The 24,252-nt window shown below is 40.1% G+C and overlaps 1 protein-coding gene across 21 annotated transcripts in view; it reads left to right on the plus strand.

Moving 5' to 3' along the window:
* Positions 1 to 24,252, plus strand: part of RBFOX1 (RNA binding fox-1 homolog 1) — a 1,115,790-nt gene that overhangs the window by 323,990 nt on the left and 767,548 nt on the right. For 2 of the 21 annotated variants that reach the window (XM_065030748.1, XM_065030749.1), the window contains exon 1: positions 4,816 to 5,454. The exons of 17 other annotated variants lie outside the window; for them this stretch is intronic. In XM_065030748.1, the coding sequence (XP_064886820.1) occupies positions 5,452 to 5,454 (3 nt within the window). In that variant the 5' untranslated portion in view covers positions 4,816 to 5,451. Of the gene's footprint in view, positions 1 to 4,813; positions 5,455 to 24,252 lie in introns of those variants that run through there. 2 more of the 21 variants (XM_065030746.1, XM_065030754.1) reach the window with 2 other exon arrangements.

The raw sequence follows: 24,252 nt of genomic DNA on the forward strand, positions 1-24,252 counted from the left end.
TGTTTTATAGATGTTCTTTGCTGCAAATACATTATGAATTTTTAAAGCATTAAATATGGATGCACTATTTATAGCATTCTTATAAATACATGGAATCTTTATGTTCTGAAGCCTTTAAATAATTTTTTACTACTATTCTCTTGATTTTTTTTTTTTTTTTTTTGTTATAGCATCTGCAGCATTTACTTAGTCTGCTGTTCAAGCAATTATTTTGTTCAAGAAATCATCTTTTACCTTCAGTTCACCTCCCAGATAGCACAGATCTGTTTTCTTTATGTCTATATTCTGGTTTTTGTAGGACTATTTTATTATCTCAGCTTATTTTTTTTAGAAGCGATGAAACCTATTTTTTTTCTTCTACCGCAGTAATCATCTCTTACCTATTTACCCCATGTAATTGTAGTATTGAACAACAAATGAGCTCTGAAAACAAGACAGCAGGCACTAAACCTAATGTTGTTTCATTGGACATACAGGCCCATTTAGATTCATTTCTTACCCACAGGTTCGTGTTAGTCTGAAGTGCAGTTTAGGTACATTGAGCAGTCGTTAACTTGACCTCTGCGTTGAGTAACATTTCCCTGAACAAGCAGGCAATCTGCCGTGACTGCCTAACCCTGTGTTGGGAAGTTAGACAGAGAAAACAGACTGTCTTCTTGCCACCTGGTGCTGATGAGATGACCAGAAGCAGATCAAGGACTTTCTGTTGCCAGTGCTCCTCTGATATATTTCTAGGTCCAGAATTTTAGCGCCTCAGCAATTGCAGTTACTTTATTGGCCCAGATACCATTGAAGAAAGTTCATAAGGAGAAGGCTGTATGGTCTGGGTAGTTGAAAGTAAGGATGCTAATTGTCAGTTTTGCAAAAATGTGATGGAGCAGAGCCAATAGGAGTTTTGAGTGTGTGTTCACAATGAGTTTGAAGACCTAAACTGTCTGAGAGCAGACAAACATGTGGCCTAGATGGAAGCTGAAGGAACCTTCATCACTGCAGCCTCCAAAGATCAAGATGATACATGGAAGAGAAGAAAATACTTCAGTAAAGCTGGGGAAACTTCTGCTCATTGAATAATTGCCGTAAGTAACCCCTTCTTCAAGTATCGTCTTTTAGTCCAGCAACTTGAATGCAGTATATTAGGTTAAGTTTTACACAGCCACAGTAGGGGTTGCCTTTGTGGTGTGTTCCTCACTGCCAGTGCTTTTTCACCTTCAGGATGTGTCTGCTCCACCTTGCAGTCCATCCTTCTACTCCAAGACATTCCATCTATTCCAGAATTCCGCAGCTAAGAAAACAAGAGCAGTTTTTCTTCTGCTGACCAGCTGTTTTCTTGCAAAAGCTGCAAACCCTCTTTTTTTCATAAGAATCTACGTAGTTCTTGATTAGAATAATTGCATTCCAGTTTTATTTCCAGTACTATCTGGAAAAAAAATATGGAGATAAACTCTGAAAACCTGAATTAGGCTTTTATTCAGAAAATAAATGTTTTAAAATATTTTATTAATTAATCCCTGCCTGGAATTCGTTCAAAACATTGTGTTTCAACAGAGCCTTTCACTACCTGCCATTTATTCAGTTCTCTTGTTATTGATAATTCACTTTAAATTGGAAAATGTCATCTTCTGAAGCCAACTTAAGTGCATGACTAGACAATAATACTTAAATTTGTGTGTTTTCTTTGTAAACAATTCCTAGAGAAATTACTGTGAATTGTGGCTTCATGCAATTATGATTTTAGGGTAGAATTGTCAATGTTACTTTTTATCAAATGCTTTGAATGTACTGTATGTTACAAAGTTGACTAAACAGCAAGATACCTTTCTAAAGGTGGTTACTGTCCAAGAGATAGACAGGCACGTACATTTGCATACATCATGTTTAGGAAAGAAAATATTTTAATGCGTGAAGCTCTGGAACAGAAAACAGAATATTTGAGTGCTGTTCCCTGCTCTGCCACAGACCCATCTAAGAATATGATGCTATCTCTGTTGGCTACTATTTCTCCACACATAATTTATTTGTTGTATCCTTATTTAAATCAACAATTAAATTTCAACAATTATTTCTTCTTATAGCAAGCAAAACAAAATAACCTCACCTGGGAGCCTCTATAGAATAACAACGTCAGACTTTGGAGTATGGAGTTCTTTTAAGAAAGATATGATTTGCAATTCAAAGTTCCTTTGTGTGAAGGGAAAAAAGGGAAAACAGATATGAAAAATAACTCAAGAGAAACTTTTTGACAGTATTTATACCAAAGGAGGATATGTAGGTATTGAGACTCCAAAAGACAAACTCTGATCTAATAATTTAATATATACCTGTTTCTGTAGTCAAGGACAGTTTTAATCCTGTGAGTAGTCCTTAATACTCCACTGAGTATTCACTTCTCATATGGGATGCTCAAATACTTAAAGATAGCTTTTTGTTAGTTCCAGTCCACGAGATTTCTCTGTTCTTTAATGAAGAACTTTGGTATAACTCACATATTTGCATGAGCTACACCTCTTTATTATTTTAGCACCTTAGAACAGTTTTGAATTCTTAATGCTGCCAGGGATCTATCACAGGTGAGTGGATATTGAAAGACTACAGGGCAGATTTTGAAAGCAATTGACATGCCTAAAAATCTTTGCAAGTCGGATCCTTGGTGCCACTCTGAAAATCACGTCTATGAAGAAGAGAGAGGAAGTAGAGGCTGCTCAATATGGGAAGGCACTGGATGGCCCTTCCTTTCTTCCCTTCCTTCCCCTGTTTCTTAATGCTGGGCTGCACGGTACTGTGCAAGGGTCCTTGAGCATATAGGCAAGAGAATCTGCTCTTACTCTGAATCAGTCAATGGTCAGCTCTCTGTGAGCTGGGATTTGTCCTGAAGAACCTAACAGCAGAAGTTTCATGAGGAAGAAAGTTTGTCTCATATTGCATTAGCATATATCATCAAATGGTACCATTTTTTTTACATGGAAGTTTGTCTTTCAGTTTTTTTTATCAGTTCAGTCTTAAGAAAAGCGCTGCTGAAGTAGGAGATATTTGGCCATATGACAAACCTATCAAAGTAGTCAGCAATATTTAATCAGAATATTAAAAATTATTTTCTTGTAAGAGGGCCTAAATATATAAATTAAAGAAGAGCTGAAGCCATTTTGCAACCATTGTGTTTAATTTATACTCTCTAAGCTTCTACTAATAGCACTTTCTCATAGATTAGTAAATAGGGGTTTAGAGATCTCCTAGTGCAAAGAACAACCAAAGTTACCAACTGTAAAATCCTTTTGTGGTGGTTTAAAGAACTTTTGCATAATGTTTTGATCTTCAGTTTACATTTGTTGGACACGTAAGACTCCCATAGATGTCTTAGTGTTGATTTTAGAGTGAATTGGAAGTCTGAAATAAGAAATTAAAGAAACCCACAGGGTGGATTTTAAGATCCATCCAGAGAACTTCCTATGAACTTAATAGGGATCAGCCTACAGAGTGGGACATACATTTTGAGAGCATCTGTTGTAATAACTTGATGATTTAAATTTCAACCCTGAAAATGAAGATTTGACTAACATTATACCTCTCAGTAATCTGACCAACTTAAACAAGGTGGAGGTAAAGGTTTCCAGCCATTAGTCTAACACTCATCATTTTGGATGAGGAATAGTAACTTCTGAATTTACTGTTCGAAGCAACCTAGCTCCACAAACTGGTTTGACTTGGCACATTCATGAGCAGTTCCACTGAGGTGTGTATTTAGGGGATTCAAGATTACACCCTGGGCCTTAAAATGGCAAAAGAAATAGGCTATACCCCAAAACCATAAATAGAAGCACTGGGATATAGGATACGTCTGTATGTGATATACATGCATGAGCTATATTTGAATTTAAGAATATTGTGGCTGTATTTATTATTTGCACAGGTAACAGAATTTGCAGGGTGATTATTCAGGTAAAGTTGTTTTTAAGGAATCATACACTTATGATTTAAGGCTTGCTTCCTCATTATCACATGTACTATTGCCGGTTTTCATTTTCTATGTGCACACTTAAAAGGACTCCCTGCTCCTAAGCCATAGGGGCTAGCACATTTATCTTATCCTTGGAGTACTCATACATGATTGATACAAGTTTACATGTTCAATTAAATCTCAGTAGCATTAATTTATTGTAACTGAAGGTTGAGCTGCACAAAAATGTTTGATCATTACAGAATTAATAGCTAATGTATTGCAAAGGACAAGGCAGTGTTCTGACAGGTCTTGATGTTTTTTTTTTTTTTTTTTTTTTTTCAAACTTTCTCATAAATAGCTGCTGTCAGCCTGATTTAACAGTAATTCATGCGTTTAGGGATGCTGCGATGCTCTTCTCGTTAGTTGAGCATTAGAATTCTTGTAAGATTTTTTTTCCTTTGGGCAGGAGGAAAGGGAGAAAGAGGCAGAGGTGTCTGAGTATCGCCAAGGGCATCGTTTTAATCAGCAATTTCCCAAGTGACACTTTGTGTGTGTGTGTGTGTGTGTGTGTGTGTGTGTGTGTGTGTGTGTGTGTGCGCGCGCGCGCGTGTGTGTGTTTATCTGTTTGCCTCCCGCACCCAGAAGTGACACCCCCTGCCCAGTCCTGCCGGGGGAGCGCACAGCTCTCCGGGACAACCCCCGGGGACCACCGCTCCGCCGAGGACAAAAAGTTGCGACCGCGCCGCCGGTGAATAGGGGAGGTTCCGGCTCGGCGGATCCCCGGACCGCGGGCCCTCCCCGGCGGCAGGTGATGGGGGCGGCGATGCGCGGGGGGGCTGCGCCTCCGGGACCCGCGGGGTGCCCGGGCGCCGCCGCGCGGCCGCCAATCCCGGGCGCGGACGAGCCTCCGCCTGCCGGGGAGCCCCGCTCCCCCCGCCGCCACGGGGCTCCGTGCCGCCGCCGCCCCGCTGCATTTCGCCGCCCGCCTCCGCCGCCGCTCCCGTGCGGCTGGGTGCTGCCGCCACCTCCCTCGGCGCAACGGCCCCTCGCCGCTCTCCCCCCAGCCCAGCCCGCCCCGCCGGGCTTGAAGGTCACCTCCGCCCGCCCGCTCGTTCCGGAGCCACTTTCCGCGCCGGCTGGAGAGCGGCAGCGCCGCCGCCCCCGGGAAGGTCCCTGTCCGGCCGGTGCGGGGCTCCCGCCGGCCGCAGCGGAGCAGGGCGGGAAACCGCCGGCTCGCCCCTTCCACCCCCCGCCGCGGCGGGGACAGCCCCCGGGGTCTTGCCGCTGCCCGCGGAGCTCGCGGGCGGACCAGGCGCCCCGCACGTCCCGCTGCCGGTTCGCGGCGAGCCCGGGGGCAGCCGGGCGGCGGAGGAGCGCCATGCGGCGGTGAGGGCGGCGGCGCTGCCCGCGGGGAAGGGGCTGCGGCGGGGATCCGCGTCCCGCTGCGATTTGCGTGGCGGGGCCGCTCGCTCCGGACGGGAGAGGAGCCGCGACCCTTCGCCTCCGCTCGCCTCTTTATGGTGAGTTTCGGCCGGGGCCTCGCGGTGGGTGTTGGGTGACAGCGGCGCTGCTCGGTGCGGGGCATCCCGGCAGGTGCGCGGCGCGTCCCGGCAGGTGCGGGGCCCGGGGCTAGCCCCGCTCCGCCTTGCCCGGCCTTCCCCGGGGAAGGAGGCGCTCCCGCTGCCGTCGGTCGCCACGGCCGGAAAGTTTCCGTTGCGGCCCGGGGCGGAGGGTTGCGCGTCCGCGGAGCGTCCGCGGACTGGGGGCTCTCGGGCTCCAGAGGCTGTGCTGAGAGGCGGGGGTGAAGGGGCTGGAGCGCCCGTCTCCGTGCGGCGGTGCGGGCAGGGGCGCGCTGCCGTGCCCCGAGTGCGCGCCGCGGGGAGCCGAGCGGCACCGCGCCCGCTCGGCTTTCTTCCTGCAAACACCGAGAAGGGTGCGAGGGTGAGAAGGTTGGCACGGGAGGTGGCTCCCAAAATATAAGGCAGAACAAGAAAAATGGGCAGTCGGGTTTCAGATGAGCTACTGATTAAAAGTGCAGGTATTTAGCTGCTGGGAAACTACTTGCTTGTAAGTCATCAATATTCATACTTATTTTATAGGCGATTCATAATTTCATTTTCTCCTATATGCTTCTGTCAGGAAAAATGTATTACTGTTGCCTATATATGCATTCAGTACAAGTGAAGCAATACTATATACATTTGAAATGTATAGGCAGTTCCAGGTGGAACTGCCATTCTTCAGCAGAGAGATGGCTTTGCAGTGTGAGTGGCACACGTTCTACATTTCCAAAATGTGTAATGTGGCTGTTGGAGATTGTGCTGCCAACTTAACATGGTTCACACAGATGGTGAAACAAATGTGGTCTGAAGTTTGACTCTGGAGTGATTCACATCAGCGAAGTGTGAAAGATCTTGTCCAAATCTGCAGCTTTTGTTTATCTGTTCTGTGAATTGCAAATGTGGCATAGTATGGTAGATTCTTAAGTAGTTTGGTGATGACTGGCTTTTCACTTTAAATAAAATTCAGCTATCCACGGGGAATTGGATCGTAAAATACAACAGACACAGAAGATGGTGTCCCAAGAATGGCAAGTTCCTGGCTTCACTTCTCACTCTAGACTTGATACTTAAGAGAGGAGAGACCTTGTGTGTTTCATTTGTCATTTAGAAGTATGAAAACAGTTGCATATACAGGCTGTTAAGTAGAAGCAGGATTTTGTCACTGTGGTAGAGATTGATGATCATGGATGTATTACAGTCTGAAATGGAGTTAGTCCTCATAATAAAGTAATTATTTTCTAGAGACCAAGCAGTCATAGCTGCTTGACAAAATATATGTTGGGAAGAGTGGCGTGGGATGTGTGTGTTTGTGAATTTTCAGTGCCTATCTCAATAGGTCATTTACTTTTTAGGAAAGTATTTGGTATCACATGGTCCACTTGTCAGGCTTATAGTAGTGATCTAGAATAGCTTAAGCTGTGGTATTTTTAATTTATCTTAATTTCCTTTCACTTGAATGATTTTGAGTTACTGAATTTATAGGCAACTATTTTTACATAGTATTTGTGATTATAGACCAAATCTACTATCTGTCTTATGTAGGCTTTAAAGGCTTGGCTATCCAAGTTTCATTTACAGTTTATTTTTCTGATAAACACAGTAGACAAAGGATTTGGTGTTTCCTGAAATGAAGTCTGTGTTTATCGTGTCAAGACTATATTTCTTTTTTCTATTATTTCTTAACTGAGTACCAGTAATATAGCTGACAAACATAATGAATAAAATTCACAGTATATTGATGATTTTTATAGTTCTTGTAAATGACGTGTCCTTAATGTGATAAGGATGCTCTTCTGGTTTTCATGGAAGGATGTCCTTAAATGACAGAAATACTGGCAGGAGTCAAGTGTCGAGGATGAGCACAGAGTTGCTAATTCCTGGATGCATAAGCAATCAATTTCCAGTCTAGAATATAAGAACACATGCAGGATTTCAAGGTCTAGTTCCAGCATTGTGAATTATTATAGTGATGCCTGCATACTCCAAGCGGGTGCATTCCCTGACTAACATGAACTGCTGACAAGCTGCGAAGGAGGGAGAATGTTGTGTCCTCAGGCCATGGCTGCCTGTACTGGTGGTTTTTGAAGTTTCTCCTTCCTTCCCAAGCTGCCATCCTACCCAAAGCCCTTTTGAAGTTAAACATGGAGCAGCAAGGCCAAAGGGGACTCAGCCACTCCTGTAGTCAGTCTTTCTGCCCAGGGCAGGATCAGCTCATACCTGTGTCATCTCTGATGGATGTTTGTGTCCTTTTGCTATTCCCCTTCACCTCTTACTTTTCTTCCCGCTCTTCCTTCATCTTTTTTTTTTTTTTTTTTCTTCTTAGTATATGTTCTTACATAATTTTTTTCTAAAGAAGCTTATCTCATTCCCTCCAGACTGTCTCTCCTCCTGGTATGCCCAGTCAGTCTCTCTTCCAGTATTTTTTATAGCTTTCTGGGGGACCTACTGCTTCTTTGCCACCCCTACATATGTCCTGGCTTTACAGAGGTATTTGCCTATTTTTTGCAGGGATTTCATGGAAACAGTATCCGTGGGCTCATTTTGTGTGAACAGCTCAGTTTCATTTAAGACCAAAAGAGCTGTTCAGAATTCCATTGTGCTTAGGGAAGCTGAGCAAGTTGAAAATAAAGAAGAGACCAATGGCAGAGTTAAATAATTCACTATTGATAATTTATCATGCTGTAGCTTTGAAATGGCATTATCTGATTTTTAAATCTAATCATAAGCATTCTATACGGTAAGGATATAATTCTTAGTGCTGGTCACAGGAGGAAATATCATTTACAGTTATGGAAGGCATGGTTATGTTAAGCATACAGTTGCCTGAAAGGTGTATTAGTCTGAAAAAGATTAATCTTCTGTAATTAAGATTGATATATAATCCTACAGCTTGAGTGAAATATAGCAGCTGAAAAATGTTTTGCTTTTAACTGTGTTTATTTTGTGCATCTATTGGAACTCTACTGATTTCTTGGTGCTTGACTCCTTCCCGTTTCATGTGGGAGCCCAGGGATGCTGCTGTCCCATGCACCTTTGTAAAAGTAGCCTGTGAATAAAACTGAAGAGTTAGGGAAGAAGTGAATGAGCAGGGCTTCAAATATTATTGTTAAAAATATTAATTGGATCTTTTCAAGGGGAAAGAAACTATTAGGTGTTTTGCAAGCATGCACCTTTCAGAAATTTAAAAGCTTTTTGAAGTGTCTTTAATATAAGACAGGTACACAAATCTAAAGCTCTGTGACAGTTTTCTGAAAGCCAGTTAAAAATCAGAACATTTTGCAACTTTGCATGCAGTTCTACAGTCCTGTGTTTCCAAACAGCAAGATGTTATTGCAGTTAATGCCCTGAAAGGAACAAGGTAAATACACAATTCTAGATTGACAGATGCCTTAGTACCTATGTATGCAATTTAGTGCCTTAAAATTAAGATAACTGCCTAGAGTGGGAAACACAAGCTGGGAGTGTCTGTGAGCGGCAGACTGGCTGTAGTCAGTCAGGGAGGTTTTGTAAAAATGACCGAGCAAGCTCATATCCATTAAAATAATTGCCACTCTGCTTCAGTTAGAAAGGCGTAAGAGAATATTGTTACAGTAGGTTGAGCAGGAAGTCTTGGATTGCGTTAAAGGGCAAACATGCAAAACTAAATCACTTTTAAGATAAATGGCATAATGATGGCTCTAGGACCAGATGCAGCTGTTTGTGACCAGCGTTACAAACACTGTAAAAATATACAGATTTTCTTAGTTTGCAATACATGTGGTTTCAACCCTCTGGTTTACAATCTCTGACCAACAAAGTTCATGGTACAAAAGGTAGAGTTTATGATTCCAAAAAAAAAAAAAAAGAAATTATAAGGAAACAGTCTAGAATATGTTTTAAGCAATTACTACTTTTTAAGTTTCTCACAGTTAAACAAATGTTAGTGAGAGCTGGTCTTAGTGAATCTCTGCTTTCTGCTGCGTTTCGTAGTTCATTGATCTTGAGTCTCTCACAGTGCTAGTTGTGACCAAAACTTTTTCCTTTTTTTTTTTTTTTGAATTTATTAATCACTTTTCCATTTGATTTTTTAGAATCTAATAAAGTATGAATACATGCTGATGTACTTTTCTTGGTGAGGACACTCACAGGATCTTGCTTGTCTGATTGGTGATTCCAAAGGTCTTCTAGAGATTTTATTCTCTCTGAGTCCAGGCTCTGATTTAGATTTGAGCAAATACTGTATGATCAGGACAATAAGAAGCTAGCCTGAGAATACATAATTTTTTCCTGAGAAATTTAGGAAACTCAAACTTATTGTATAAAATTTCCACTGTAAATGTGCACTGTTTTGAAGGTGTGAGTATGTGAAAATGTGGATGGGGTGATTTAGGAGAAGGTTTAAGTGAGGAAGTGCTACTCTTTCAGATTGAAGCATTCTAATAGTTAAAGCAATTGTAGAGAAGGTGGCAGAACACCTGTATACAGGTGGAAGAAAATGCAGTTGTATTGAACCATTGTATTTGACTTAAAGGACAAAAGTTTTGCTGGGTTGAAATCGGCAGCATCTTCACAGGAGATAGAACAGTAGGGAATTTATAGGTACTGCCCTGATGGGAAAGCCCAATGCAGTTGTAGTTGGTTTCCTTGAATTGAGCTTGCTTTGTCTTTTGGGTGTTTTATGTTTTTTTCACCTTTTAAGTATCTGTAGCTTACACATGAGAAAACACATGCAGAAAAAAAAGTTACAAATGTAACGCTCGTGTCTTACACAACCTGACAATCTGTTGTGGAGTTTCTTATTTCAGTAGCAAAATGAGTGGTAAGCCCTTGAGAACCTCAGACAGATCCAGATCCCTGGATTTCAAAATGAAACCTGTCATTTTCTTGTTGTATTGAAAAATCATACCTTGTCTATGTCCGTCCATTGTGTAAAGACAGTTGTCTTTCACAAATGTAGTTTGGTTGTTGAAAAGGCATTACTCTTCCTCTGGATAGCCAGTTCCTGAGATTCTCCTTTCATCTTTTAAATTTGGTGTTTTTTTAAATAGGTTTTAGATGTCTGATGTTTTTCACCATATGTTCTGGAGCATTGACATATTATAGTTTGGGGACAGAGAAACAGACAATGTTTAATGGCACTGATCCAGGCAAAAGGCTTGACAGTCTTTGTCAGAGTCAACCTTGATATCTTTGTCTGCCCTGGCCAAAAAAATCTGCTTTTCTCACAATACTGGTTTTCCATATAGTAGTGTAGATTTCTTGTAGAAAACTTGTAGATTTTTTTTCTTGGTAGTTAATTAATCATATGGCACAACAATCACTGTAGGTAGCAAAATAAATACTTGACATAAAGCTCCCAGCAATTTTTCGTAATTTAAGGATTGTCCAATATGACACAGAGATTTTGTTGAATAAATGAATTTGGTAGTAAATTAAGATCCTGTAAAGAGTCCCTATATGAAAATTTGGAATATAGTATGAAACATTGTTTTCAGAATAATCTTCTGTTTTCAAATTTATGTAATTCTATAACACTTTGCTTTGGGATGCAGCTCAGTTGCTGTGCTCCTTGACCACAGAGCTTACAGTCTTGCTTATTCGGTGGGAAAAGATACTGAAGCGTCAGTTTCAAGTCCTGCTACTGGGTGTTTGTCTTTCATCAGTGTCACAGGAAATAATTTGAGGAAATATTATCTTCTGTTACAATGAAACTCTGCAGTGAAGCTTTAGGATTAAAAACAAAACAACAACAACAACAACAACAACAACAACACCAAAAAAACAGACAAGCAAAAAAACCCAACAAAACAAAAAAATCAACTCCCCAAAAACTTACTCCACTACAGACAGTCCACTGTGTATGTGAGTAGTTACTTAAATGTCCTTTCCTCCAACATGGAAGATAAACTACCTAAAATGTCATCTACCACATGGTGATATCCATTTTAAGTCTGCAACAATATAAATGCTAAGGAAGCCCCAGAGTGCAGTTTGAATTGGGCCACATGGAGTGACCCAGCAGGAAGACTAATGGATCTAGATATCCTCCTGATCTTTCCGTGATATTAGACCCTCTTTTCCCACTCCTTAATTTAGGATACTCTCCAAATGGCTCCTTCACTTCATGATGACCTCTTCTCTGTTGCCATCGTGATAATGTGTTAGTCTGCAGCTGCCTCTACAGGAGACCGCTTGGGTTTCCCCTGGTCATTACAAGTATTGAACTCTTGCCAGATACCAAAATTGTCCATGTTGCATGTGTGGCACACTTGCTCCATTGTGAATGCGCTCAAACCCAAATTATTTAATTATTATTGTTTTCCAGTCCCTAATACCTACCCATAAGTTTTTGATTTATCTTTTTGTTTTGTTGTGTTTTGTTCCATTGCTCTCTTATTAAGCTCAATTATGCTACTGCTGTGGGTGGATGTCAGTTTTGCTTACTATAGTCAAAAGAAACGAAGGCTTTCCTGGTCAGCACAAGGGTTTTCCCTTTTCTCTACAAATGAGCACTAGTGTTGCACTATCTACATATCATGGTCTCCATTTGTATCTGGAAGAATAATTTTTCACTTTGAAAGAAAAAATTGAAAAAAAAAACCTGCAGATGTCTCATGGTAGCTGTTGTAGTCTGTGTGTTTCCTAAGCGTGGCACTTTGCCAGTCCTGATTTTCTTATTTGTTCTTCTCTGTTGGTTCTGGAACTACTGAGGTAAAAGTAGCAATTAACAATTTTATTTTTGCTAGTATTGCAGCTGTCTAGTTGTGCTAAAACTGTTATTTAGCAAAGAGGTAGGAAAGGAGGGTTTGCATGAGGCATTGTAATAACACCGAGGTGTGGAAGAGCTATTGTTCTGAGAACACAAGGATTCAGAATGCTTTGAACATGGTTTGCTTGCAATCTTTTTCATATTTATTTTTTTTCTCATTTTGCTTATGACAGAAATTGCAGGGGAAGGCCTATACCATCAAATAACTGCATTATGCACTATACGCAATTGCTTGACTTGAAGAAACTTGTTCTTTTTAGACTCTCTCGGTACTTTTACAGTGGAGAATAAAAGATGAAGGATCACCAAACTGGTGGTTCTGACACACACAGCAAAATCCTTCTTTAGAAGGTACATCATGCATTGCTGGTGGGTGCCACTGGCGTGTGTTAGTAACATCACATGTTAAGGGAGTCACACACACACACACAAACATGCACAATGGTATATAGGGTACCAAATGCTTTGTGTCTTCTCTTCAAAATGTCTTGATATCCGCAGCTTGTGTTTCTGATGCCAGAAGCTGGAGTTTCTCATGTATTTCCTGGCAAAGAGTGGGCAGCAGTGGCAGGATGTCTGCAGTGTTGAATTGCAGGCTTACTCGAGATAATTTGGCTTTTGGAGGAAAGTTGCTGAGCACTCTTGTCTCCTTGGCTGCTCTTCAGATGTTTTTTCTGTAGCAAATGTAGTGGTGACTACAGAGTTAAAGTTCAGATGATCTTGTCAGGGTGTGTGTTGTGAACTGCCGTGGTTGCTATTGTATGCCTGACATTTTGGTGTGATGGGGTTTTGTTGTGTTTTTATGGTTGTTTGTTTTCTTTAATTTTTATTCTTGTGTTTGGGTTTTTTTGTGTTGTTGAATAAAATAACAATAATAGCGCACGAATCATTCTTCATGTTAGTGTTGCTTTAAAAAGATGTTTTAAAACAGATGCAGTTATTAATAAATATACATAATGGTCAAAATAATGCTTCTGTATGTTAAAGCTTTCAAGCAGGCAAAACAAAGAAAAACTACGAAGTTTCCTATGATGTTAAAGTAGCATAGACTGGTTTCTGTTTCCATATTGGCACTGTTAAAAAGTAGCAGACTGAAACGTGAATCCAGATTCCTAAGGTAAGTATAGTCTAGTGGATAGGAAATTTTACAATAGTAGAAATTGTTTCTTTGCTGGAGCCATTAAATATTTTGTCACTGATTGTACAAGAAGCAGAAAGTTTGGACAGTAGTTTCTAATGTGGAAATAATTATTTATTGATTGATTTTTAAAGTTTTCTCAGGTGAGAATATCTTTCAAGTTGCTCAAGAGTTGATTAAAATACAAATTAGGTTGAAATAATGATTGCTTTTGTCCTGAGAGTAGTTTTGTTATGAACTTTCATGGTACATGATCATACTGTCCACAAGAAAATAATACATGCAAGTAAAGTAGAAATTGAGAGCAAGTGAGGTAGGTGGTAAACTCTTCCTTTCTACTTATTTCTGACATTTGTTTGCTAAAATAAAACTATTCAGCACCTGTAGTTGTCTGTGCTTTGCTGTCAAAGAGTTACACTTTGCATATAAGTGAATAGTCTTTTAGTTGCATAAGTGGATGCATCTTTATTAGTTGAAGTAAATTTTAGGCAGTAAATTGGCTTCTTTATTCCTGTAAAGGTATATAAATCAAGTACTACTCCTGTCCTCTTAGAAGATCTTAGTATTGTTGTACTTTAAGAAGCACATCCTTGCCGTAGAAATGACTTGCTGACTTATGTTGAACTAACACCTCATATTGCATTTGCTATTTATTTTGCTGTTTAAAATACCATGCAGTTTGGTCTCAAGTTTCATCTTCTTTGAAAGTCTCTAAAGTAACTCCAAAGAGCTGCATATTGTCTCTTATTTAAATCAATAGGAAATAATACTGATTGTAACAGGCAAGAGGAACACTGTTGGTGTCTTTTAATCTTGTATCGTTTGGGCTCCTCTTGTTCCCTCCCTCATTAGTTTTGCCAAGAAACATCAGAGCAGTTCATAGCAGAGCTTGAACCATAAGGATCATTGCACTTTGAGTCCTCTCAGTTGCCAAGAAGGTGGCTCTTCTTGTATTTATTTTTTTGTTTTTAATGTCTCAGGCCTGGTACTTGTGCAGTGACTGTGGCGGTAGCATGTGCTGGGTTGACTGGGAAAGCAGTGATCCCGTAGTCAAAGACGGCTTTGGAGATCTCCAAAGAATGTGCTTTTCCTCTCACTGCTGAACAGCTGGCTGTTGTCATCTGAGGATTGTAAGAGTCTGGAATCACACATTAAAGAGCAGGAGGATTTGAGGGTAATACCATATTCCCCTTTCTTGTCTTTTCTTAATATTTTGCTCTGCTGATGTTTAATATATAAGAAGTTTAAATAATTTAATAAAACTGTCTCAAATGAGGAAATTAAAAGGGAATTCCAAATGAATGTTATAACGCAGTACTATTGCAGTTTGACACTTCAGTATGGGTGGTCCTTTCTGGCATGATGCTGAAAGGGTAAGAAATGCCTCATCTGAGGGCTGTGGAAGCGCACACAGCTATGGAACATGGACAGACTGGCAACAAGAGAAGCATGACTGGTGTCACGAGATGACCTGTGTGTTTCTTCTGATAGCTGAACGTGTGAATTGGATAGCGTCTGCTCCTGAGTGTGTGAGTAGTTGGGTTCTTGTGAAATTGCTTAGGAATCACTTGCTGTTGTGCTGATGCTGTGTGTGGTGCACAGATGCGTATGGCGTCATTGTTGGGCAACTCTGTGGGTCCGCAGTGGTCAGCGCTGCTCCCTGGAAGCCGTTGGGAAACTGTCAGTGTGTGGTTTTATATTGCTCTTTATTGTTTGCTTTGCTTAAGAGGTTGGTGTGTAGTCTTCTTCCTCTCAGCAGATTATGTGAACCATTGCTTCATTGCTGAAACGTACAACTGCGAGCCAGACAAATGGGTAGTGCTTCTCCTGCTTCTTGTCAGAGCCACATATTTATCTAGTCTTCTAATGGGCTGTAAGGTTTTCACTTAAACATTTGCAAGGAAGAGAGCTGTGTATTTTGTCATGTTTGAAAAAACTACTGTCACTTCTTCTAGTCTGCCTAGCCTAAGAAATACAGGTAGTGGTTAGTGCATACAGTAAAAATGCACACAAGTAATGAATTAGAAAGGTGAATTCGGTGTTTTCATTTATCCTTTCACATCTGTGAAATGTGAATAGCTAATGAGCTGATACAAGGAATTGACCTTGCAGCTGACATTTGATCTGGAAATGCAAAAATAGTAAGGAAGGTATTTATGATTTCCACTAAGCACAGCTTGGCAATTGTTCATATTTAATGATTTGTGTCACTGTTTCTAACACTAAATTTATGCCTCAGGATGTATGTGCAACACATCAGAGTTGCTGACACTATGAGTTATAATTTTGAATTCTTTCTATTTTATGTTTAAATGATCAACCATAACTTTGTGTTATAGCACACATGAGGGAGGAAACGTTTAGCTGTGATTCCAACAGCAAGCATTAAATGAATATATCGCATGCTTTTCAAATAATAAATTTAGAAGTGCATGAAGATTTACAGAATATTCCATATTCACAATGATGCCAAGTTAGAGCTGCTTTACAAACTATATTCATTAACTAGAATTTCTGACTTTTCCATGCTGTAGATTTGAAAGCTGTTCAGTCTTCTGGACTATATTTTGGTTATCAACATACCTGTGTTGATTGTGTTGAATGATATGAGATAATGGATCTTCCCCAGTGTATTTATGTACCACTTTCAATATGTAGCATGCTAGATGATTGGTGTGTTGTCTTTACATGTATCCTTTTACTATGGTGCTAATAGAAATAAAATCTGTTCTTTTAATTTGCTAACCATTACTGTGAAACAATAGGTACCATTATGAGCCTTGCCTGAGTGACAGGTATAGTTACATCTTTGGATAGTGAATTGGAAATACTAGTCTTTTGTTGGCAAAGAAATTAGGGAAATAATTATTTGAATGTAAATTGTCTGCCTTATCACTGGGCATTTTTATACAAATTAGGCAAAAATAATTTCCTGTGATACTTTAGAAATCAAATATGGAAGAGAAGTATATTTGTGAAGACTGTTTAGCTACAGAATGTCATGCACACTTTAACATTTGGAAGTACAGAATACTTTTTTAATTTGTCATATTCAGACATGGATGGTGTTATTCTGTTATGCAGCCCCATTAGATAAGAAAAAAATGTGAGGGCATTAAATCCTAATCTTTAGAGAAATGCGTTTATAGAATGCCAGCAGATGTCAGTATGTTCTTGTCATATAGCCCTTTTGTTTTTAAACAATAATTTTCCTCGATCCTTGAATTAAATAATATGGGAGGAAGAAATAAGTGTTAATGCAGGACTGTTTAATTAAAATATTTTATCAGAAAGGGTTTTATTTTCCTTTCTGTTTTCTAGACCTGGGCTGACACAACATCTATGTACACAATAGCTTTCACTGTATGTAGCTACTCATCAGACTTCTTAAAGAATGTAGTTTAAAATGATTCACTAAATAGGAATGTATTATTGATAGTAAAGCACCTTAGTTTCTAACTGAACTTTTTTTTCTTTCCTGGGTAGATCTTTTTTGTACAGATTTCCTTCATATGTTCTGAGGTGTTTTGAAAATGCTGGTGTACTTTTTTCTGTTTGCATACCTAGTGAGTGTGTTAGAACTCTGTGTTTAATCAAATCTGTATCTCTAATTTGGAGATTATTTTGTCACTGTTCATACATGGTAAGCAAAAACAGATGAGCTGTTTCTTGTCTTCCTTGTATTTCAAAAATCAATACCATTGTGACATTGTGGAGAAGCCTTTCTCTTTTCCTCTGAAAGCGCAAAATGATGCCATATAGTAGGAAAGGATACAGAATTCATAGTCTGGAGTACTCATCATATTAAGCTGACCTCAGTTTTTAAAACGGTGACTTAAATATCATGGCAAGTTGCCGGGTTGCACTTTTGGAGGGGCGGGCAGATGGTGCTTTTACAAGGTATGGCTGAACAGATGGAACCTGTAGCCCACGGAAGGGGCTCCACAGGCTGCTGCCGGGCAGGACACGTGGAATCCTGGCGCAGGGTTTCTGCACGGGCAGCACGGAGACCATATTGAAACTCTCATTGAAGTTCTCGGGTTTGTTTTTCCTCCCTGTGTTTGTCAGTACTGTCTATTTAAGGAGGGGTACTTTGCTCCTCAAAGAAGACACCTCTGTTTCTCCTAAAATAAAACTTAAATACTTAAGTCTCAGTTCGATGATTGTGACCATTGTCCATTTTAGCCAGCACCACCAACACCAGAAGGGTAAACCCTGTGATTTTCAGTTTTGGTTACCTGGAGCACTTGGTGCCTCTGTGTGTCAGATGCTGAAAGAAGTGCTAAGAATTCTGTCTGAAGACAAAAGGCCATTTACTTAGGTTTCTGTTAGGGAGCTAATGAAGATTTTGGCCTGGTGTGTTCCTTTTATTTTTTTGTTTGTAAATTTTTGTACCGAAAATTAAAAGCAAGAAGTATTTTTCCACCAATGAATTAAAAAAATTAGAAGCAGTATCGTGTGTTGTTTTGACATATTTTCTTGCATGGCAATGTAAGCACTTTCTGATGGTTGACTCTGATTAACAGCCTCCTGAGTATGCCTTTTGAAAACCTGCAAAATACGTGTGTAATTAATCTCCTTATGTAGCTGGCAGTGCTATTGCACCTTGGACTCCTGAAAATCAGGTTCTTAGCAAAAATGTGTGGAATCTCCATCATGTTTTAACATATTTAACAAGAGTTTTAATAAAACTGTATTTCAGTGCAATTCATGGTCAACCTGAAATACTGTTATTACAGATTCTGTTTTATTGCATACAAAAGTTTTATTTATGAAAATGTAGGCTTTACAAATGGGTAAATTAAGGGAGCTGGTTTTCTTATAGGCATATGGATCAAAATATCAAATATGAGCATTTACATGTGGCTTCCACAGCTTGCTTGTTCAATCTGTATGTTGACATGTGTAAGTTGAGAGTAGTGAAATGACTCAGTTGTTCATTTTGTCCATGTACTTCATATGTAGATGTCTGAAAATAATTTTGCTGTCAAGATAGTGAGGAAGTAATAAGATAAATCTTGAAATTAATTTTGATGGTTACATATTAACAATGATCTTATAACTTTTCAAACCTTATTACTTTTTTTGGGAATACTATTCGTTAAATTAGAATTTACACTTTCCTATGTGTGTGCATTTTTCTTTGTGGAAGAGATTAATTGGAAAACTCTTCAAAAAATGATCAAATCTTCTGACAATACTTCCTGTTCCAGATAAGCTTAGTTTATAAAGATAGCAGATGTCAAAGACTGCTTTGAATTAATTGTCATGTTCTTGAACATATGTATAAATACTCCAGTTGTCAGTTGGTACTTTGGTCTGATAAGAAGCACCTGTTCTAGATCCTGCTGGATGTTACACAGACACGAGCTTTAGGACCTCAAACGTTTGTCTGAACAGAAATAGATACAGGTGGTGGCTGCAGTTTTCAAATGGCCTTAAGCGTTGCAATTTCCAGAAAAATGGCAGCTGTTACAATAATAATACACTCTCATTCCTCAAAACTGAGTACTTTTTAGAAATCTAAACTCTAAAGTAAACCATAAAACATTTGAAACTTTTTGGAAGTTTAGATGGATGTGGTCAACTATAGTACAACAAATCAATGCAACTTCAAATTTTCTGCAATGTGTAATAGATTGGATGGCATCCACTTTGTTAATTTTGACTTTGGTAGCTTCATAAAAGCCTATGAAACTATCCAGAAAGACACTGCTTGTGATATTTTCCACACCCTTAAAAAAAACAAGAGTTGTAGCTGACATGTGCCCTCCACACATTTAAATTTGTTTTATTGCAATTTGTTAGAGAATTTTTCCCAACCCATTTAAAACATTTCTAGAAATAGATCTTTAAGTAGACTGTTCATTGAAACAAACACATAGGCAGGGTTTACTAGTGTAATCAGATCTCTGGATGCTGAGATATAATACATACAGCTTGTGATTTTTCCTGTACGAACAGTATGAAAAACTTCCCCCAAGCAGAGCGTCTCTCTGACTGTGTTCACCAGGAGGCTTGCCAGGCAGAATGTAAAAAAGACTGTACAGTGGAAGGGCAATGCAAAGAGTGGCAGGTGCTTTGATGAAAATGGACATGTAACTTATTGAGAAATAGTCAGCTAATGTGGTAATTGGTGAACAGGCTGAAAGAAACCAAATGAAGAATGCATCTCAATGTACATTTCTCTTCATGAAAGAAATGAAAAATGTGATCTTCCTCATGGGAGTAAAATGAGGGATTGTAAAGGTGATGTGTCATGGGAAGATAGAATTGATAACTCCACAGGAAACATTCACAGATGTCATACGTCTGGTTCCTTGGCAGAAGCAGTCCTGGTGCAGGATCTTCAGAAATGGATGCTGAAAGTGTGGCAAGCTATGAATTATAAAATCTATGATATAATTTTCCATGTAAGGTGATTTGAGAGACAGTCTTGTAATGAAAGTCTAGAGAGTTCTTTAATCTGTTCTTTCTAAACTACCTTATTTCATAAATGCAGAGATGATATGGAGTCATCAGAATAGCACAGGGATTACAAGATATTCTAGCAGTTAAACTTCTCATTGCAGTTCACTTTTAACAACAAAATTCAGCAAAAACTTTTAAGTGAAAGGTTTTTTTAAAATTTGGCAGTTACTTTCCACCTCATGAGAGCTTCTTTTACCAAGGCTTTCCAGGACACCAGGCATATTGTCATGTCTGTGCTCTTCCCTCTCCTTCCTTCAGCACCTTGTGATGTGACAGCTGTCTCTCAGTTGCACTCAAAATGGGGAAGCAACCAACTAGACTTTATATCAACCTCTCATGATCTCACCCAAATCTGTACAAAACCTTACATTCTCTCTTTTAATAGGTAACTTTGTCTCTGCCCTCCACTTTTTGCATGTCCAGTACATTATTTTCCTGACCATGAAAATAGCAACTTCTGCCATCATGTTGCAGCTGCTTCACCAGGTGCCCCATGAGCTCAGTGGTGTGTGGGTGTGTGTGTGTTCAGCTGTGCAACTTGTGCTCCACTGCCATGTGCTTCTGCTGGGAGTCCGGGTGCTCCCTGTGTCTTCAACAGATCTGATCCCAAAAGACAAGACCACCAATTAAAAAGCAGCTCTGGAAGCTGTGGAATGAATAAAGTTCCATTCCAATCACAGATGATTTAGCAGTATTAACAAACAATAGAGACTCGTATTCTGAAATTGCAGGTTTTAAATAAATGAAAACTATTCTTCCTGAGCACAGATACAAATTTATCCTGTGCTAAAGTGCTTTTACTTGTTCCAAACAGAATTAATAGAATTCCTGAAGAGAAGACCAAAACCTGAAAACTATAAAAAATTATTTAGGAAAACAAAGTTTCTCTCCATTCTTTCTCATACAGAAGCGTCAAGGCTGCATGATGAGAAGGTGATATGACTCACCAGCCCTCTGAGCTGCACATTGTGGGGAGTTCCTGACATTGCAATGAGCACATTCCTCATGCCTGCATGGCTTGCGTAAAGCACATGGAATAGCTATAAGATAGAAGAAACTGGGAGGGTTAATTGTTGCTTGAAAGAAGATATCACAAACATGAGTCTCTTGACATAAATAGAGAAGAATATGTGAAATAAATATCACTAGTAAAATCACAGATGTCTTACCAGACCTGTAGCTGGTCCTTTCGGTCCACACCAACATAAGGACCATGCACCAACACTGCTGTTTCTTCAGTAAATTGCTGTTGCTCAGAGATCAGTTTGAGGGTCAGCAGTAGGATTGTGATGATTTGGAGAGGTTAAACTGTGTAAAACACAACCTTTCTTTTTAAACTATGCTCTACCATGGTCTCCATAGTGTTCTCACCTGAGTACTCAAAGAGCTGATTCTTGCACTTTACTTTTTTTTTTCCTTCTTCACAGCTGCCCAGCATTTTGTCATTAAATGTGTTTTCCCAGAGGCCCTACCAGCTTTGCTGATGGGCTCAGCTGTGTGTGGGGTGGGGCTGTCGGAGAACCCTCTGGAACCGGCTGTGTCCTCACACAGCTCTGCAACACCACCGCATACGCCTCGTCATAGTAAGACCCATCTTTTTGTTATGTTTCTTGCTGTGGCTGTTGTCATCCATTAAAATGGTGGGGAGAAGGTACTGAGCTTCAGGAGAATGGCAGTAGTAGGGGGGGACTTTGTTTGGTGACTTCTGGCTCCTCCATGTTTCTTTCAGAGAGTAAATTGGGAGTCATGCTCTGGTCAGGAGTCACCTACTGTTTGTGAAAGATGTGGAGCAGATGGATCTTTAGCTCAGGTAGTTAAGCTGTGTTTGGAGCGCCAAATGGTTTTGGAAGGAACATTTTTGGAGTTTGTGCAGTCGTGGTCAGGGCTATTTGCTACCTATCAAGATACAAATGCATATTTTTACTCTGATTTCTGGTCCAATTTCTGTTTAAAGACAACATACTTCTTTTTATGTTGTCTGGTTAATTTTGGATGTGGAGATCAGGTGGAGACTGCAACAGGAGACATTAGGAATGTTTCACTTTGTTTTTAAATTAAGGACAGATTTCTATTGAAGCAACATAGTGTAGGAGATTATTATTTTTTTCTTTTTTTTTGCCTTCCGATCGTTGATGTGCTGTGTCACACCGAAAGGCTTCTGCTCTGCTACACGTCCTTTGTGTCTTCAGAAGAATCACTCCACTCATGGTGAGTTAGGTAGGAAAATGTGATGTGCTGACTGGTTTATTTCATCCTGGCAACAGATCTGAGATATATTCGGTCTAGCTGCAAATGAGGCACTGTTTTTAATGTGAGATTTAATTTTAAATAGTTGTGCCCCTGCAGGGGGTGTCTGCAATCAGCTGCTGATTATTTAAACAAAAAAAAAGGCAGCACGTGACATTTATGGTTTTCTCCTACTCAAAGTATTGTAGTGAAAAATAAAGAATGATTTCTCATGTAGCTGTTGGCAAACCCCAATTTTTCAGGGCTTAGGCAGTGCTGTGAAGTGTTTTAGGCTTTGTATGTTAGGCTCGTAAGTGTCTTCAGTAAATTTATCTTCTTGAATTAACTTTTGAGGCTCAGTCCTCATTTGGAAACAGATCTTCTGGAGCCGGGGCTGTATATACAAATATAACTCTATGTTATATGAATATAACTCTAAATTTGGATAATCAGGTTTTTTCCCTGTGCTATTGATCCCTATTTAATACTACTTTCATGGTGACTTTCAGTGTGAGGTTGTGAAGGGGTTAGCAGCAATTTGTTTCACCTGACGGTAGCTGAAGTTTCCTGGCAAAGTTTCATTAACACACAATCAGGATTTAAAATAAAAACTCAAGAGAATTACTCCAGCTCCTTTAAGTAATATAATGCATCAAGAACCTTTTCATTTTACATTATAATTATTCCAAAGCACTTCAAACTAGCCTCTTTTCCATTGTGGGGAGAGTTCCACACCATTTTTTATCCCAAACTGTATTTCTCAGACATCGTACGTCTGCATGTAGATTACTTGCAGTGCTCCTGCTGTCCTTGTTTCTTCTCTGCTGTGGAATTAAAAAACCTCAACGTTTAGTTAATTAGTTGTATTTTGTCGCTTACTGTGCATGTAGCAGTAAAGAGCAGAGTAAAGCAGCTGGAGTATCTGCAGCGCTCTGGAGATTGCAGAGCATGATATGGGTGATTTCTCTCTCCCAGTAGCTTGCAGTGAGGTGCTATTCAAGCCCCAATTCTGTTAGAATTCTAGTCAGGAAAAGTTCATTTCTCTCTCCTTTCCCTCCGCCATCCCCCAAAAAGAAGAAATACATATTTTGATAGGTATGTTGTTAGCTGGACAGCTGTCTCTGTGGAAACAGTACCAGAAGTTGTTCTTCAGTGTTTAGCTATTGAATGTTTATAGTAACTTCATCTAAATGTTTGGTGTTTAAAATACTAAATAAATAAATATTTTCTTTCTTGCTGTGTTAATTTAGTGACACATTGTCGTTTTCTTTGGAAGCTGGATTCCAAGGAGTTCTCAGTCGGTTGGTTAACTGAACGGAAACTCGGGTTTGAAAATAGAGTTTACATACAGCGTAGTGTGAAGTGAATTGGAACATGGTGTAGGTTGGAAGGCAGCTCTGGAGGTCATTTGGTCCAATCCTGCTGCTCAAGAAGGGTCACCTAGAGCTGGGTGCTCAGGACCATGTCCAGATGCCTTTTGGGTATCGCCAAGAGAGCGGACTCCACAGGTTCTCTGCGTGACCTGTGCCAGTGCTCAGTCACCCTAAGAGTGCAAAGTGTTTCCTGATGTTCAGAGGGAACCTCCTGCATTTCAGTTTGTGCCCATTGCCTTTGGTCCTGTCACTGGGCACCAATGAAAAGAACCAGGATCAGTCATTTTTTCATGATGCTTTCAGATTTTTGTACATGTGGATGAGATCCCCCCTGGGCCTTCTCTAGTATAAGCAGTCCCAGCTCCCTCAGCCTTTTCTTGTATGAGAGATGCTCTAAGGTCTTCATCATCTTAGTAGCCCTTTGTTGGACTCTTTCCAGTAGCTCCATATCAATCTTGAACTGGACACAGTACTCACAGAACTGACCACTGCATGGCCTCTTCAGTGCCAAGGAGATGGAAAGGATCACCGCCCTCCCTGTGCTGGCAGCATTCCTCCCCGTGTAGCCCAGGATACTCTGAGCTTGCTTTTCAGCAAGGGCACGTTCCTGGCTGTTCCACCTGGCATCCCCTGGGACCCTCGAGGCCTTCTCTGCAAAGCTGCTTTTCAACCCATTGACTTCCCAGTGCGTCTGGGTGCTGGAGTGGTCTCTCTGTAGGTGACGGCCTTTGCACTTCCATCAGCCTGTTTCGCCGGTCTGTCCAAGTCCCCCTAGGTAGCAGCATGACCCTCTGGCGTAA

The sequence above is a fragment of the Columba livia genome, chromosome 15, assembly GCF_036013475.1.
Source record: "Columba livia isolate bColLiv1 breed racing homer chromosome 15, bColLiv1.pat.W.v2, whole genome shotgun sequence".
Classification (NCBI taxonomy): Eukaryota; Metazoa; Chordata; class Aves; order Columbiformes; family Columbidae; genus Columba; species Columba livia.